General features: G+C 43.6%; 1 protein-coding gene and 1 long non-coding RNA gene across 3 annotated transcripts in view; one reads left to right on the plus strand and one right to left on the minus strand.

Annotated features, from left to right (window-relative positions):
• Nucleotides 1-4,907, minus strand: part of MOXD1 (monooxygenase DBH like 1) — an 84,242-nt gene extending 79,335 nt beyond the window's left edge. Inside the window, exon 1 of one of the 2 annotated variants that reach the window (XM_014734956.3) lies at nucleotides 4,573-4,907. In XM_014734956.3, the coding sequence (XP_014590442.2) occupies nucleotides 4,573-4,836 (264 nt within the window). In that variant the 5' untranslated portion in view covers nucleotides 4,837-4,907. The remainder of the gene's footprint in view (nucleotides 1-4,572) is intronic. The other variant, XM_070223877.1, reaches the window with a different exon arrangement.
• Nucleotides 4,908-4,991: 84 nt separating this feature from the next.
• LOC138915854 (uncharacterized) lies at nucleotides 4,992-11,883 on the plus strand. The gene is made up of 3 exons (XR_011422235.1): nucleotides 4,992-5,128; nucleotides 6,373-6,483; nucleotides 11,573-11,883. It is a non-coding gene; the product is annotated as an uncharacterized lncRNA (long non-coding RNA).
• The last annotated feature ends 741 nt before the right edge of the window (nucleotides 11,884-12,624 follow it).

Here is a 12,624-nt window from a genome sequence, read left to right on the forward strand (position 1 = left end):
AGTGATTTATACCCCCAGAGGAAGAGGGACTCAATTTTTGTGCAAATTCTACGGGCACGCCCGACAATGCTGCTCTCTTCTCTAACCCGCACAAACTGGGCATTCATCACCCCGGATTACTTTTCTCAAATAGGGACTCACAGTTGCTAAGTGGCTCCGGTGGGGGTGGGATTGCTCTGTGTCAAAAAGGGGCAAAGTACAAGGAAAGGACACGAATCCATCAGGGAAGTGAGAGCTAAGTTAACTCATTGAGACAAAATGGTGAGGTTTTCAAAAGCCAACGCAAAAGGAGAGACTGCGTCCCACCCCCACCCCTGGCAGTTCTGGGGAAGACAGTGTAGAAACTGACCCCAGCTGCATCCCAGGGGTAATGTTTCCCCAAGTGGAAGCCGCTCCCGAACAATTTATCCCATAGATTACATGGAGGCAGGCTTCACTTCACAACCACATTGCTCTCTTTTCTTTCCTATTTTGATTGTACCTGGTTATACACCATTTGAGGAACTATCTCCAGCTAGGGTCAGAGGGTTACAAAATGGGAAGGGCAAATTTCCATAATGCCTCCTCTCTGGGTACAGTAGTCTGTTGTCTTGAGGCAAGGAAACCAACATCTGATCTTTCCCTCCACACGCCTACAAGCAAATGTCACACTGCCCTCTGGAGGCAGTCTCACTGGGTCTAACCCTGAATTAGTGATGGCATCCATTGGACAGTATGGGTTGGAGAAGTTCAGAACTCTTTTTCGGGGGTGGAGAGGTGGAGGGAGTATGCAATAGGACAGTGGAGAAATTATCAAGTGTTCACTAACTTCTTATGAGTGGGTGTGTGTGTGTGTGTGTGTGAGAGAGAGAGAGAGAGAGAACGAGGAAAAGGAAAGAAGGTGGACAAGTAAACATTGGCCCTCAGTCTCAGCAGTGTCAAGAGAGGGTGGATGCATGTAGGCAGGTACTCAAAAGTGGCGAGAGGAAGGCGACTGTGGCTAGTCAGTGAGGGTGGCTGTAGTAGAATGGGTTTTCCAAAGATGGTCACACTAATACACTCCATTCCCCTACGTCCCCTCTTAAATCCAGTGAGACTGTGACTACAGCAGAAGACACATACGTGACTCAAAGGCTAACTTATGAAAGGCTACACAGTTTCCACCGGGGCCTCTTGGGATGTTCACTCCTGGGACCCAGTCACTCTGCTGTGGGGAAGCCGAGCAGCTACACGGAGAGGCCACGTTCCCACCACAGCACCGGCTGGGGTCTCAGCCAACGGCCAGCACCAACTGCCAGTCAGACAAGCCAGTGAGCAAGGCTTCAGATGATTCCAGCCACTCACCTCGGAGTTGACACCAAGTGGAGCAGAAAGATCTGTCCCCACCACGCCCTGCTCAAACTACAGATTTGTGCGCCAACTAAGTGTTGTCATTGTGTTAAGCCACTGTGTTTTGGGGTGGTTTGCCACACAACAACAGACAACCAAAACAACAGGCAAGGTCCCCTCTGACACTGGACAGAATATTCTTGGCACAGAAGAAACCTGAAAAGAAATGGACCTGCCTCTCTGACTTTCATGGATTTTCTTAATTTGGCTTGATTCTGTGTGGACCTTTCCTCTTGGTCCCAGATTAAGTCATTCATGAGCTGTATCTCAGCTGAACTTGTCTGTGTATGTGCGCTACATGGCGCTTTGTATAAGCCTGACCTGTGGCCAGTATTTAGTAATCAGAAGATTTTACTTACACACACAAAAAATCTAAATTTCTGTCTTCTCTCAAGAAAAACAAAACAAACAGGATCTGGCAATACTTGATTTACATTCCCACATAACAGTAGTTCACTCACAAAACCTCAGGTTTCCTCAAGGTCCCTCGGTCGCCCCTCAGTTCTCTGTCGAATTACATCCCGCCTGTTTCCCTCAGGCCCCATCGCTCTCTCACATTTGTGACCTGACCTCCACAGGCCTTTGGGTTTGTGACATCTATTTAGCCAACAATGGTCTACCTGGTTGGCTGGGATTCATTCTTATGTAGTTATCCAGGAGTTAACAACCTCCTGAAGAGTTTAAGATAATCAGAAAAATTAAAGTCAGAACTATAAAAGAATAAAATATATCTAAAGGTCAAGTTTTAAAAAATTAAATAAGAAAGTATGAAATGAAATACATGAAAAAAGTCACCAGGGGAGGTGAGTGGGATGTCAACATAGGTTATCATCATCCAGCTTGATACCATCTCCAACCATCAGTGGCTGCTGCACCTACATTGACGCCCCAGAAGCCAAAGTTTTTTGTTTCATTGTTTCTCGTAAAGTTTGTACTCCCTGGGAGTAAAATTACACGAAATCCAAAGTCGACTAATGGAATCACATACACTATGATGAAGAAGATATTTACCTTGATATAGGTGCTGATTATACCCTTATCATACCACGGAATGAAGAATCTCAAATAAATAGTTTCTAGGGAAAAGATTCAATTTCAAGTGTTGGAAAATGGAATCACCCAGCCTGAATGACCCAGATGGATACATTTCTTTGTATTTTTAGTCTTCCATATCTTTAATTTTATTAAAAAGGTTTTTAATGAATTGTCTTTCCACTTAACTAATTAGCATAATTTTACTGTATTTCATGTTCTAAAATGAGTAGGATGTATAAGGAAATGGAATATTAAAGGATCTCAGTCAACTGAAAATGATTGTATTTATACACAAAAATAAGGATTTTATTTCCTTAGGAATATAAATAGAGGGGAGAAAGCCTATGTCTTGCTTATTAAATATACTGGGAAAGTGTCCGTTTCTAAGTTTTATCTCATAGCAATATGTATTCACTTTTTACTTTAAGAAAGGTTCAAAATCAATCTAAAGACCTCTTAATTAATTCTTACGCAATCTCTGTGAAGAACCAGCAGCACTGTGAAGACACTGTAGCTTAACAAAGTGTCTGTTTACAGGGAACCCGTCACTGCATGATGAAACAGGACTCTAGCCCCAGCCTTTCATTTCATATCAAATTGGGTGGGCTTTCTAGAAATGCTACTTTTTGGGAAAAACAATATCAAGTTATCTTTGAAAGTACACCCTGCTTTATGAAATTACCACAGTACAATTTCCCATGTGTGCTTCAAAAAAACATGCAAAGATAGTTAAGGGGCATATTACAATCCCCACCCTAAAAAAACAAAAAGAGTTGGCTCAAATAGGTAGTTAAATAAAGTATTGTTACTTCATATGGCAAGAAAGTTATTCAGCCAGGGAGGCCTGTGTTTGGGGTCAAATTCTTGGTTTACAAATTTAATGTCTGAGATGCTGCAGCAGGAGAAAATTTATACATCAATGACTTCAACAGACTGCAATCCTCGTAAAACTTTATTTTATTGCAGCAGTAGAGTACTTATTTGGGGAGGAAAGGATTAATTTGTGAAAAAATCGACACCAGGGTGGTTTTGAAGTTTTTATTGATGTCATTTCCTTTGTTTCCAGCCAAAGGTAGCATTCAAATTTGATGGCATCTCAGTCAGAACGTTGTGGAAATCAAATTTAGAAGTCAGGAATAAATACTGAGAAATGCATTGTGAAATCCACCTGGTACATTGGTTTTCCCATCATCACAGCGTTAACACAATGCCACAACAGCCAGGAGTTTTCATCCGGATCAAGAGAGGGCTGGTTAGCACAGGGCAGCATTTGGATGAACTTTGATAAGTAACAAAGAGCATGCACGCATTTACTAAGATGTTATGTCATCTGGGAAAAGTGTCCAAATGCTGGTCAAGATCAAACAAACAAGATCAAAGAGAAAACCTAACTACCTTATCATTCAGGTCATCTCACGTCTTTTTTTTTTTTTTTTTTTTTTCTTGTTCATAAAGACATCTATGAACAGGCAACATCTCTACCCTGGCTCTTTCAAAGCAACTCAGCAGCTGTCAAATTAACTTTGCTGGCTGCTAAAGTAAGGGGAAAGTTTTGCCCCGTCATAGGGGACTTTGCCTGGGGATTCGGTTTTGCAGGTCTTCAAATGCGGCTTCCTAAGCGGCTCTCGGAACAGCAGAGTTCCTAACCGATTCTTGATTCTTGGGGACCTTTCATTTATCTCTGGGGTGAGATAGCTGACATCAGCCCCGTGCCTCGGGGCTCCAAAATCGCTGTGATTTGGGAAATTCTGAGATCCCCGACCCTAGACAGCAAGAAAGCAAAGTGCTTAGGCTCTCTGGCCCCTCCAACCCTGAGAGAACCGTCCTGTTAGGTCCCCAAAGCCAGGGTCCCTCTGTTTTCCCATCAAGGGACGCAGGCGGATGCGTGGCAGGTGTGTACGTGGAGGTCTATTTATTAATGGGGCGCTGGGGACCGGAAAGTGATCCAAGATGGAAAACTGCCTGCGGTCCCCCGTGCTCCGCTTCCCGGGGGTACACCTCAGAGCTGGCGGCGGCGACTGGGCCCCGGGGTGCAGGAGCGACGGCGGGGGGAGCGCGCGGGGCTGGCGCTGCGGGGTGACAGCGTGTAGCCCGGGCCGAGAACGCGGGGCCCCGGGGCGCTGCAACCGCGCCTCCCCGGGTGCGGCGGGCTCGGGAGGGGCCGCTTACCTGCAGGTAGGGCCGCCCGTGGGCCACCCCGCAGACGACGATGTCGGCCGCGGCCATGGCCCCGGTGGGCGAGAAGCCGAAGCCCACGTAGCCAGCGGTGCGCACCTCGAGGCGGAAGGCGAGCCGGCCGCCCCGCGGGCCCCAGCTCAGCCAGTACCCACCGTCGGGGTCGAGGAGCGTGCGGTGCGGCAGGGGCCGGCCCGAGCCCCCCGCCGCCGCGCCGCCCAGCAGCGCCCCCAGCAGCAGCAGCGGCCCGGCGCGCATCCTCGGGCGCTGCCGCCCGGCACCTGGGCTCCCGCCGACTGGCGCGGGGCGGCCCGAGGAGCAGCGGCGGGAGCCGGGCCCGCCCCTCGGCCTCCGCCCGCCCTCGGCCGCGGGAGGGGCAGCACCGCGCGCCCTCCCCGCCCCGGCTGCGTGCCAGGCCCTTCCCGCCGATCCACCTGCCGCCCCGCGCCCCCGACTCGGTCCCCGCGGTCTGGGATCGGCGGGGAGGGCAGCGAGGGGCGTCCGGGAAGGAGAGGGAGGAAGCAGAAGCCCAGAAAAGCGAGAGGGAGGCGTGAGTTGGGGGACAGCTTGGCACTTGTAGGGGAACGGGGAGGGATCCCCGGGAAAGAATGGGAAACTGATGAGAGAGGGCAAGTTCAGCCTAGCCGGGGAGGGGAGGAGTCGAAGGATCAAAAGGCGTAATCCTGGGTTCAGTGGAGGGAAAGCGAGAAAGTCCCGTCCAGGGTAACAGTAGCATCTCTCTATCCGTTGCTATTGATCTCCCGGAGCCATTGTACCCAGCGATGCCCCCAGGGAGGGACAGGGATCACCTCCTCCAGCGCACGTCCCTGGCCCTTCCACCCCGCGAGCCCCCGTCTGGGAAGTCTTGTTCCTGGCTGCAGGAGTCAGCGCCCCGCCCCATGCTTGCCTGCTGTTTGTTTGGGTTCGGTTTGGTTTGGTTTTGAGGGGGCGAATTCTGCCAAACTACTTTGCCATCAGCAGAGTAGGTCAGGGTTGAAACATCATTTGGGAGTCAGATTTTAATTTGAAATCCTCTTTTCCTGCTATTTCAAGTTCTGGCCGTAGTCATGTTTATTAAAAAGGGGTTTTTTTTTTGTCTCGACCTTCGACCACATCACTCCTGTCTTCGGCATAATTACTGAACGTGGCAACTGTAAATTGCCTTCTTTATTTATTCATTTATTTATACTCTGCCATGTTTCAAAAAAGTTCTAAGATGGCTTAGAAAAATACAAACAATACAAAATAGAAAAACAAGTAAGCTAGAGGAAAAAATATGGATATGTGCTCTTTGCTCTGGATTTGGAGGCCCCGCACAAACCTCCTATACTGCTCTCTCTTCAAGTCATGTTTCAGCCTGGTTTTCTTGCTCTAGTTGTTAATTCCCATTTCTGTTCCCATAACTTTTCCAAACTTATCATCATTCATCAAAACTGTGTTCTCCCAAGGATTCAGGCATATTTGACCCTGTCTGGAAGGCACCTTCAAGTGGATGTGCTTACCAGGGAGTTCATGGAGTGCGGCCTGAGAAGGGGCTCATCCCCGAGGAGAGAGGGGATCCAGAGATCCAGGTCCATGGGTTTAGCCAGTGGCCCTAGGCCAACAGCAGAGAAGAGTGATGTTGAATCCTTGGGACAAGGCAAGAGATAAAAGAGCCTGTGAAGCTTTAAAAGAACTGAGGCATTGAGAGTATGAGCTGTCAGCAGCCAGGGGGCCCACTGGGCAGCCATCAGGGGCGGTGGCATCAACTGCAGCAGCCTGAGAGCTGTGACCCTAAATCTGAGCTTCTCCAAGCACCAGGGACGTGGCTTCTGCTGCCGGTTCCAGCCAGGAAGAGAAAGGGAATATGGAGAGAGGAACAAAATGGTGGACATGGAGGCCAAGAGGAGTGGACCTTGGCACCAGGTGAGGCACACTCAGCACATTGCACAGGGATTTCAGGGCAGTTCGATACTCCAGAGTGATCAAGGCAAACTTCCAGTTTTGTGGCCCCACTTTTATTCCTAGCTTAGAGGAGCCTGGAACACATGGCAGTGTCTGCTTCCTGGAGTTCGTTATAGAGATCTCAGATTCACATCTGGAATCTGACCCCCGTTTCCTGTTCTAGCTTCACCTTCCAACCCTCTCGTCTCACTCACCCACTGCCCTTTAGACACAGGAAAACGACCTCCAGCCTCCTCGGAAGACAGCCCTGCTGTCTCAGGTCGCTGCCTTTTCAGATTGTTCACTCCAACATGGCTGCCTTTTTCTCCTCTCTGTTCCTTGAAGTATTTTCTGATCCTCCTTGCCACACTTCAGTCAGATTGCATTGACCCCTCCAGCATGGTGCCCGTAGAATGTTTTGTCCAGACCTCATGATGGCACCCCCACTCTTCAGTGTCTGTCTAATCCTTGTTTTATTCCAGGAGCCTCATTAGACGAGAACCGCTTCTGGTTTCTCGTTCTAACCGCATTGCGTAGAATATGGACCAGCATGCAACAGGTGTTAATAAATATTTGTAGGAAGAGTAAAGAGATGCATTTCCAGATCTTCCGGGAAAGCATTCTCTTAACAAACTTGGATGGGGGGAGTGCACTTGGCCCCCAGATATGACTAAATGTTCTGCTCTGCGTTGGAATTGAGACAAAAATAGAAAAGACCACAGGTGAATACACAAAAGAAAAGTTCTTAAATTGTTTTTATTCTTTCACTGAGTAAGATGAGTTGAGTGTGAAGTTATTGTCTTTTGTTTGTCTGTGACTGGCATTGAATCTAAAAAACCCTGTGTGCTCAAGAAATATTAAAACTAATATAATCATCTTCAGATTAGGTCAACAGCAGAACATTATTAGCATAATTCACTCTCAAGAGACCCATTCTTCTTTGGCTTGAATTACCCCAGGAAATGAAAAGAGAACATTTTACCTAAGTGTGCTTCAGAAGCTCCCTGGCTTCCCAAGATCAAAATCAACTCCCCACTCAACTGCATAGAGGACTCAGTTTCCCAATTTGGAAATTAATTACTGTATAGCTGCTTGTCTTAAATCTGTAAGGAAAGCCGGAAGAAAGTGTAGGTCTGTTAAAAACTCGAAGTATACGGCAGGCAGAGAGGAAGATTACATCAGCGGTAAGGGGTTTCAAATGTACTTTTTTAAAAACTATTCTTTTATAAAAATGATACTTGCTCCTTATTTAAAGAAAAAGGTCAGGAAATGCAGAAAATTGTGAATAAGAAAGCAAACTAAGAAAAATCACCTGAAATTCCACCATCCAAAAATAACCCTATGTGTATTCCAAGATCATCATTTCAGAACCTAGTTCCATTCAGACCTCGGGGGAAGAGCCTGTTAGACAAGAAGTTGCAAAGAGACAGGTGAATTAATATTGTAAGAAGACTCCACTGGAAATAAACAGAGAGACTCTACACATGCCAGTTACAATCATATTTTTTAGGTTTCTTTTCTCCACATGGATCCGGAAAAGAAACAGAACAGACGAAACTGGAGATTCAGTGAGGTCTTAAGTTCAAAACATTCAACCAAATTACTCATTCTTAAAGTGAATCATTTTCTCACACTTTCAATCCGGAGTTTTAAATGTACTGTTTATTTTAACTCCTCACCCATTCTGATACACAGCATGACTGCACCGTGCTGAGCTTCCTCACCTCCCAAACACTCTGGGAGCATTTATTTATATTTCCACATCCATCAACTGCAAGGGGGAAGAAGACAAAAAAAGAAAAGCCCAAGGGACAGGAACAAGCCAATGCAAAGTCGCTTGGCATGAATGAGAATCATCTGAATTAGGTTTTTTCTTACTTAAATATAGGAGACTCATAATTTTCCTGTCTGCTTGTACCCAAGGTGCAACAGTAATACTAAGTATTTATAAAGTTCCTGTCTTCTAGGGAGCTTAGAGAAAAATATTTATATAAGTGATCTCAGCAGTTCTCCAGCATTCAAATAGGGAAGCTGAAGCATTTTTTTCACTGTCGTCTGTTAACTAAGCTTCTTGTGTGGATAGACTTAGTTAACAGACGAAAGTTGGTCACTGGTTCAAGTTAATACTATGAGTCAGTGGCAGAAAAGCCAAAAATAGAACTTTGGTTTCTTCCTTTCCTTTTTTTTATAAACTACATACTTTCTCTAGCTTCCAGCTCATCTCCATAAAAAAAATAAAAATTTTTAAAGCCACCAGGTCGTCACTTTGAAACTTTCTTTCAACAGGCTGATTCTTTTTCACATGAGCAAGATTCAGTGTTAGCCCAGTGTTATACCCCTCGTTTTAATAATGAATGATGCTAATGATGGTGGTGTGGAGGAAGAAGGGAGGCTATTGTGCATTTACCTTTGTCATCAGGAAACTGAGATGGGCTTACCTGAGTTCTTGAGGTTACTTTGAAATTGAGTGCCAGTTGGCATTGCAAATCACTGTTGGCTCTTCCATATGAAAATAACAGCAAGCAAACCACCGTCTCTACTGCAAAGCCTACACTTTGGTATTATCTATAAACTATGCTCTAAAATAAAACTGTTTCAACTAAAAAAATCTGTAGAAGAAAAAATAATACTTTTTTTTTTTTTATCTCTAATGACCATCTGTTAAAATTTCCCTTTACAGGGAACCATGACATACATCAATAATGTGGTAGGGAAGAAATTGATTTATGCTAGTACTCAGACAAGATTATTATAAAGGCATGTTTAAAAAGTTGTTTGGGTATTGATGAGAGCAGTAGGCCCCTAAATTGTTCTCTTTATCAGAGTGATCTTTAGCATAAGAAAAATAATCACGTCTTCACATTTCTTCAAATTTCACTTCCATGGGGAAGAAGTAACTGAAGCCATCAGTGATTATGGGAGAAGAAACGAGGGGTGATAAACTGACCTGAGTTAGTTCTAGGAATGTCAGGCTTGGAAAGAGCCTTAGAGACCCTCCAGTCCATACTCTCATCTTGCAGCTGAGGAAAGAAAGTCCTAGAGAGAAGTGAATTGTTCAAGGTTACGATTTTTAAATAGATACAGCAGGAAAGTTGCTGGCCTGGCACCACTGACAACAATGCCTGGCTCTTTCCACATCCTCCTCTTAACAGTGATTCTTTTGGATGTCTCATGGTCACCACTGGTATTGGTTTTACCAAGTTCTAACTTCTGTAAACATGCTGGGAGAAAGAGTAGAGAGGAAGAGGGCATTGTGAATACAATGCAATTCTCGCCAAGCTCAGGACTCCCTACATGTTACTCTTCTGTTTCTGCAACAGGTTTGGCATATAAATACTTGTGTTTATACTTCTAAGGCCACCAATTTAAAGAAAAGTCTAAGAGCCTCATCAAAATGAGCAGTGGGCATCAATTCAAAACTGAGTAAGAAGTTAGGTCCACACTAGAATGATGAGATGACTCAATACTACTTGATTCCAGAATTCCACATGTGGTTTGGGAAAAGTTTAAAGAAATCTGTACTGTAATGAAAAAAACATAAATACTAGAAATATAAATATAAGAATATTTAATTAGCCAAAGAATTTAATCGAAGTCATTACAATCATTACTAGGCATAATAAATAATGAAAAGAGGTTCCCTTAAATGAAAGACTGAAAAATGAACAATTAGAAATTATTTCTCCATATGGAAACTGGTAAATATAAGACACAGTCTGAGATCAATACTTGTATAAAAAAGAAAAATATGCGTGTGTGTATTTCCCTATGCCGCAAGATTTTACCTCCTCTCATTCCTAAATCTAAGCTCTAGTCTCAATTCTTTGGAAGTTTCCATATTTAAAGATCCAAATTAGAAGTGAAAGAAATTAAAGATTAATTAATTTAGAAATTAAAGATTAACTTAGTCTTACATAAATGCAATTTGGTCTTAAAAGGTACCTTTTTCCTTACTTAGATAATTAAACAAAAGACTGTAAATTTTAAACCAATAATCAGATTGACTGTCACTGCTATAATTGACCAGATAATTGCTGTCACCTTACTTACAGCAGAGTTTGGCCAAACAGAGTCTATCAGAACTCCAGACCATTACAAAATTAGCCTTAGGAGTAAACGTGTCAATAATAATCACAACACAGAAGTGTGACCAGAAGGGTAATTTCTGGGGAGCCCCAGGCTTGGAGTGAATCTGACTGTATTCGCAGTGCCTTCTTCCTCTCTACTCTTTCTCCTTCCAACACGTTTATGGAAGTTAATACTTGGTAAAACCAATTCCAACAGTGAGCTTGAGACACCAAAAGAATACAGAATAACTAGGAGGAAGTTATGGAAGGAGCCGGGTGTTGTCAGCTCTAGGAGGAAAACCATAATACTAACAATGATAATGATGACACATTGTCACAATAACAACAATAATGGAATTATTGAGAGTTGCAGGTACGTTACATCCAGGAACTTTGTGAGGGCAGTGGTGTCTTCTCCCCACGTGGAGGAAACTAAGGAAGAAAACGGCTTTTCCATTTATATAAGCACAAAGACAACAGGATCTGCTCTCAATTGTGAAGGAAGAAATTCCCTATAATATTAAATATTTATGAATACCATAACTGTTACATATTTTAGAAAATTTTTTACATCTCTTATCAAACAACTCTATTGGTAGTATTTTTATTGACTATAAATAAAACTAAAAACCACAGAAAACCAATTTGCTGCAGGTCTTGGAGCTCTTCTCGACACAAGTTTCTAAAACTTTCTGTGGTTACTGAGTTCCCAGAGGAGCGGCTATACACTGAAATTGGTTATGTGGCAATGGAACATATAAGAATTTAATGTCAAAAAAGTCATAGTGAGGGGCATGAGGTAAAGAGGGGACGTGAGTTTGAGTGAAGTAGAAGAAAGTGAGTCATCACTTTAAATTTTATTTCTCTCTTATTATCTGTCTTATTCGCGCTCTCTACACAGACACACACACACACACACACACACACACACACCACTTAGAGTAATCCAATTATTCTTTTAGGGCAACTGGTAATTATGAAACCATTTTTTCTCCTTTTTTCAGATGTTGGGAACAGGAGAACTAGACATGTTGAAAATTTAAACTTCATGCAACATAAAATGAGAGTGCACGTCTCGTAAGGAACAACTTAGAAAAAAATAAACAACCTAGCTCTCTTCCTCAAGTATATAATCAGTGCTAAGAATTCACAGCAGCAAAAAGTTATGGAGAAAATTGCCATGGTCACATTTTCTCAAATTGTAGGTTTGTTTTGTGATCCCTAGTGACATTAGAGAGTAAAGGCATTTAGATAATTCAGACCATGACTATCAGCGTTAACCAGTTAGTGGGACGAAATATTTTGAAAACCTAATTTTAAGAAGAAAACTTTCCTTTAAAAAAAACTGACAAATAATGTTTTACTGTTGATACTTATATTGCCGGACTGTTAAGTTAGAAAAAAGGTGTAAGGGAGGGGCTCGCCCCGTGGCCGAGTGGTTACGTTCGCGCGCTCCGCTGCAGGCGGCCCAATGTTTCGTTGGTTCGAATCCTGGGCGCGGACATGGCACTGCTCATCAGACCACGCTGAGGCAGCGTCCCACATGCCACAACTAGAAGGACCCACAACGAAGAATATACAACTATGTACCGGGGGGCTTTGGGGGGAGAAAAAGGAGAAAAATAAAATCCTTAAAAAAAAAAAAAAAGGTGTAAGGGAGTCAAAAAATATGATTTGGGATATAAACCAGAGAAATGGAAATATTATTTCTATATCTCCAATACTATTAAAAAGCTTTTTCAACTAGCATAACCAATGTTTTGATCTGAAAGTATTTCAACAATATCTACCATGATGAGGTAGGCTTATCCATGTAAAGAATATTTAGGAGGCTTAAATATTCCAGAAAAGGGGCTTGACCTGACCCGAGGGACCACTTTGACCAGCCTCCCACAAAGAGGAAGCTGAGTGATCAGCCAGAACACAGCATCTCCTGCTCCATTCTCTCTTCCTCTTTAAAAGTGATGTCTTGATTCAGTCTTGCAGAAATTCCTGGATTGATATATTTCCCAAGGAAATAATAAGTAATACTGAGTAAATAACATTAATTTTACTT

Source organism: Equus caballus, chromosome 10 (genome assembly GCF_041296265.1).
Source record: "Equus caballus isolate H_3958 breed thoroughbred chromosome 10, TB-T2T, whole genome shotgun sequence".
Classification (NCBI taxonomy): domain Eukaryota; kingdom Metazoa; phylum Chordata; class Mammalia; order Perissodactyla; family Equidae; genus Equus; species Equus caballus.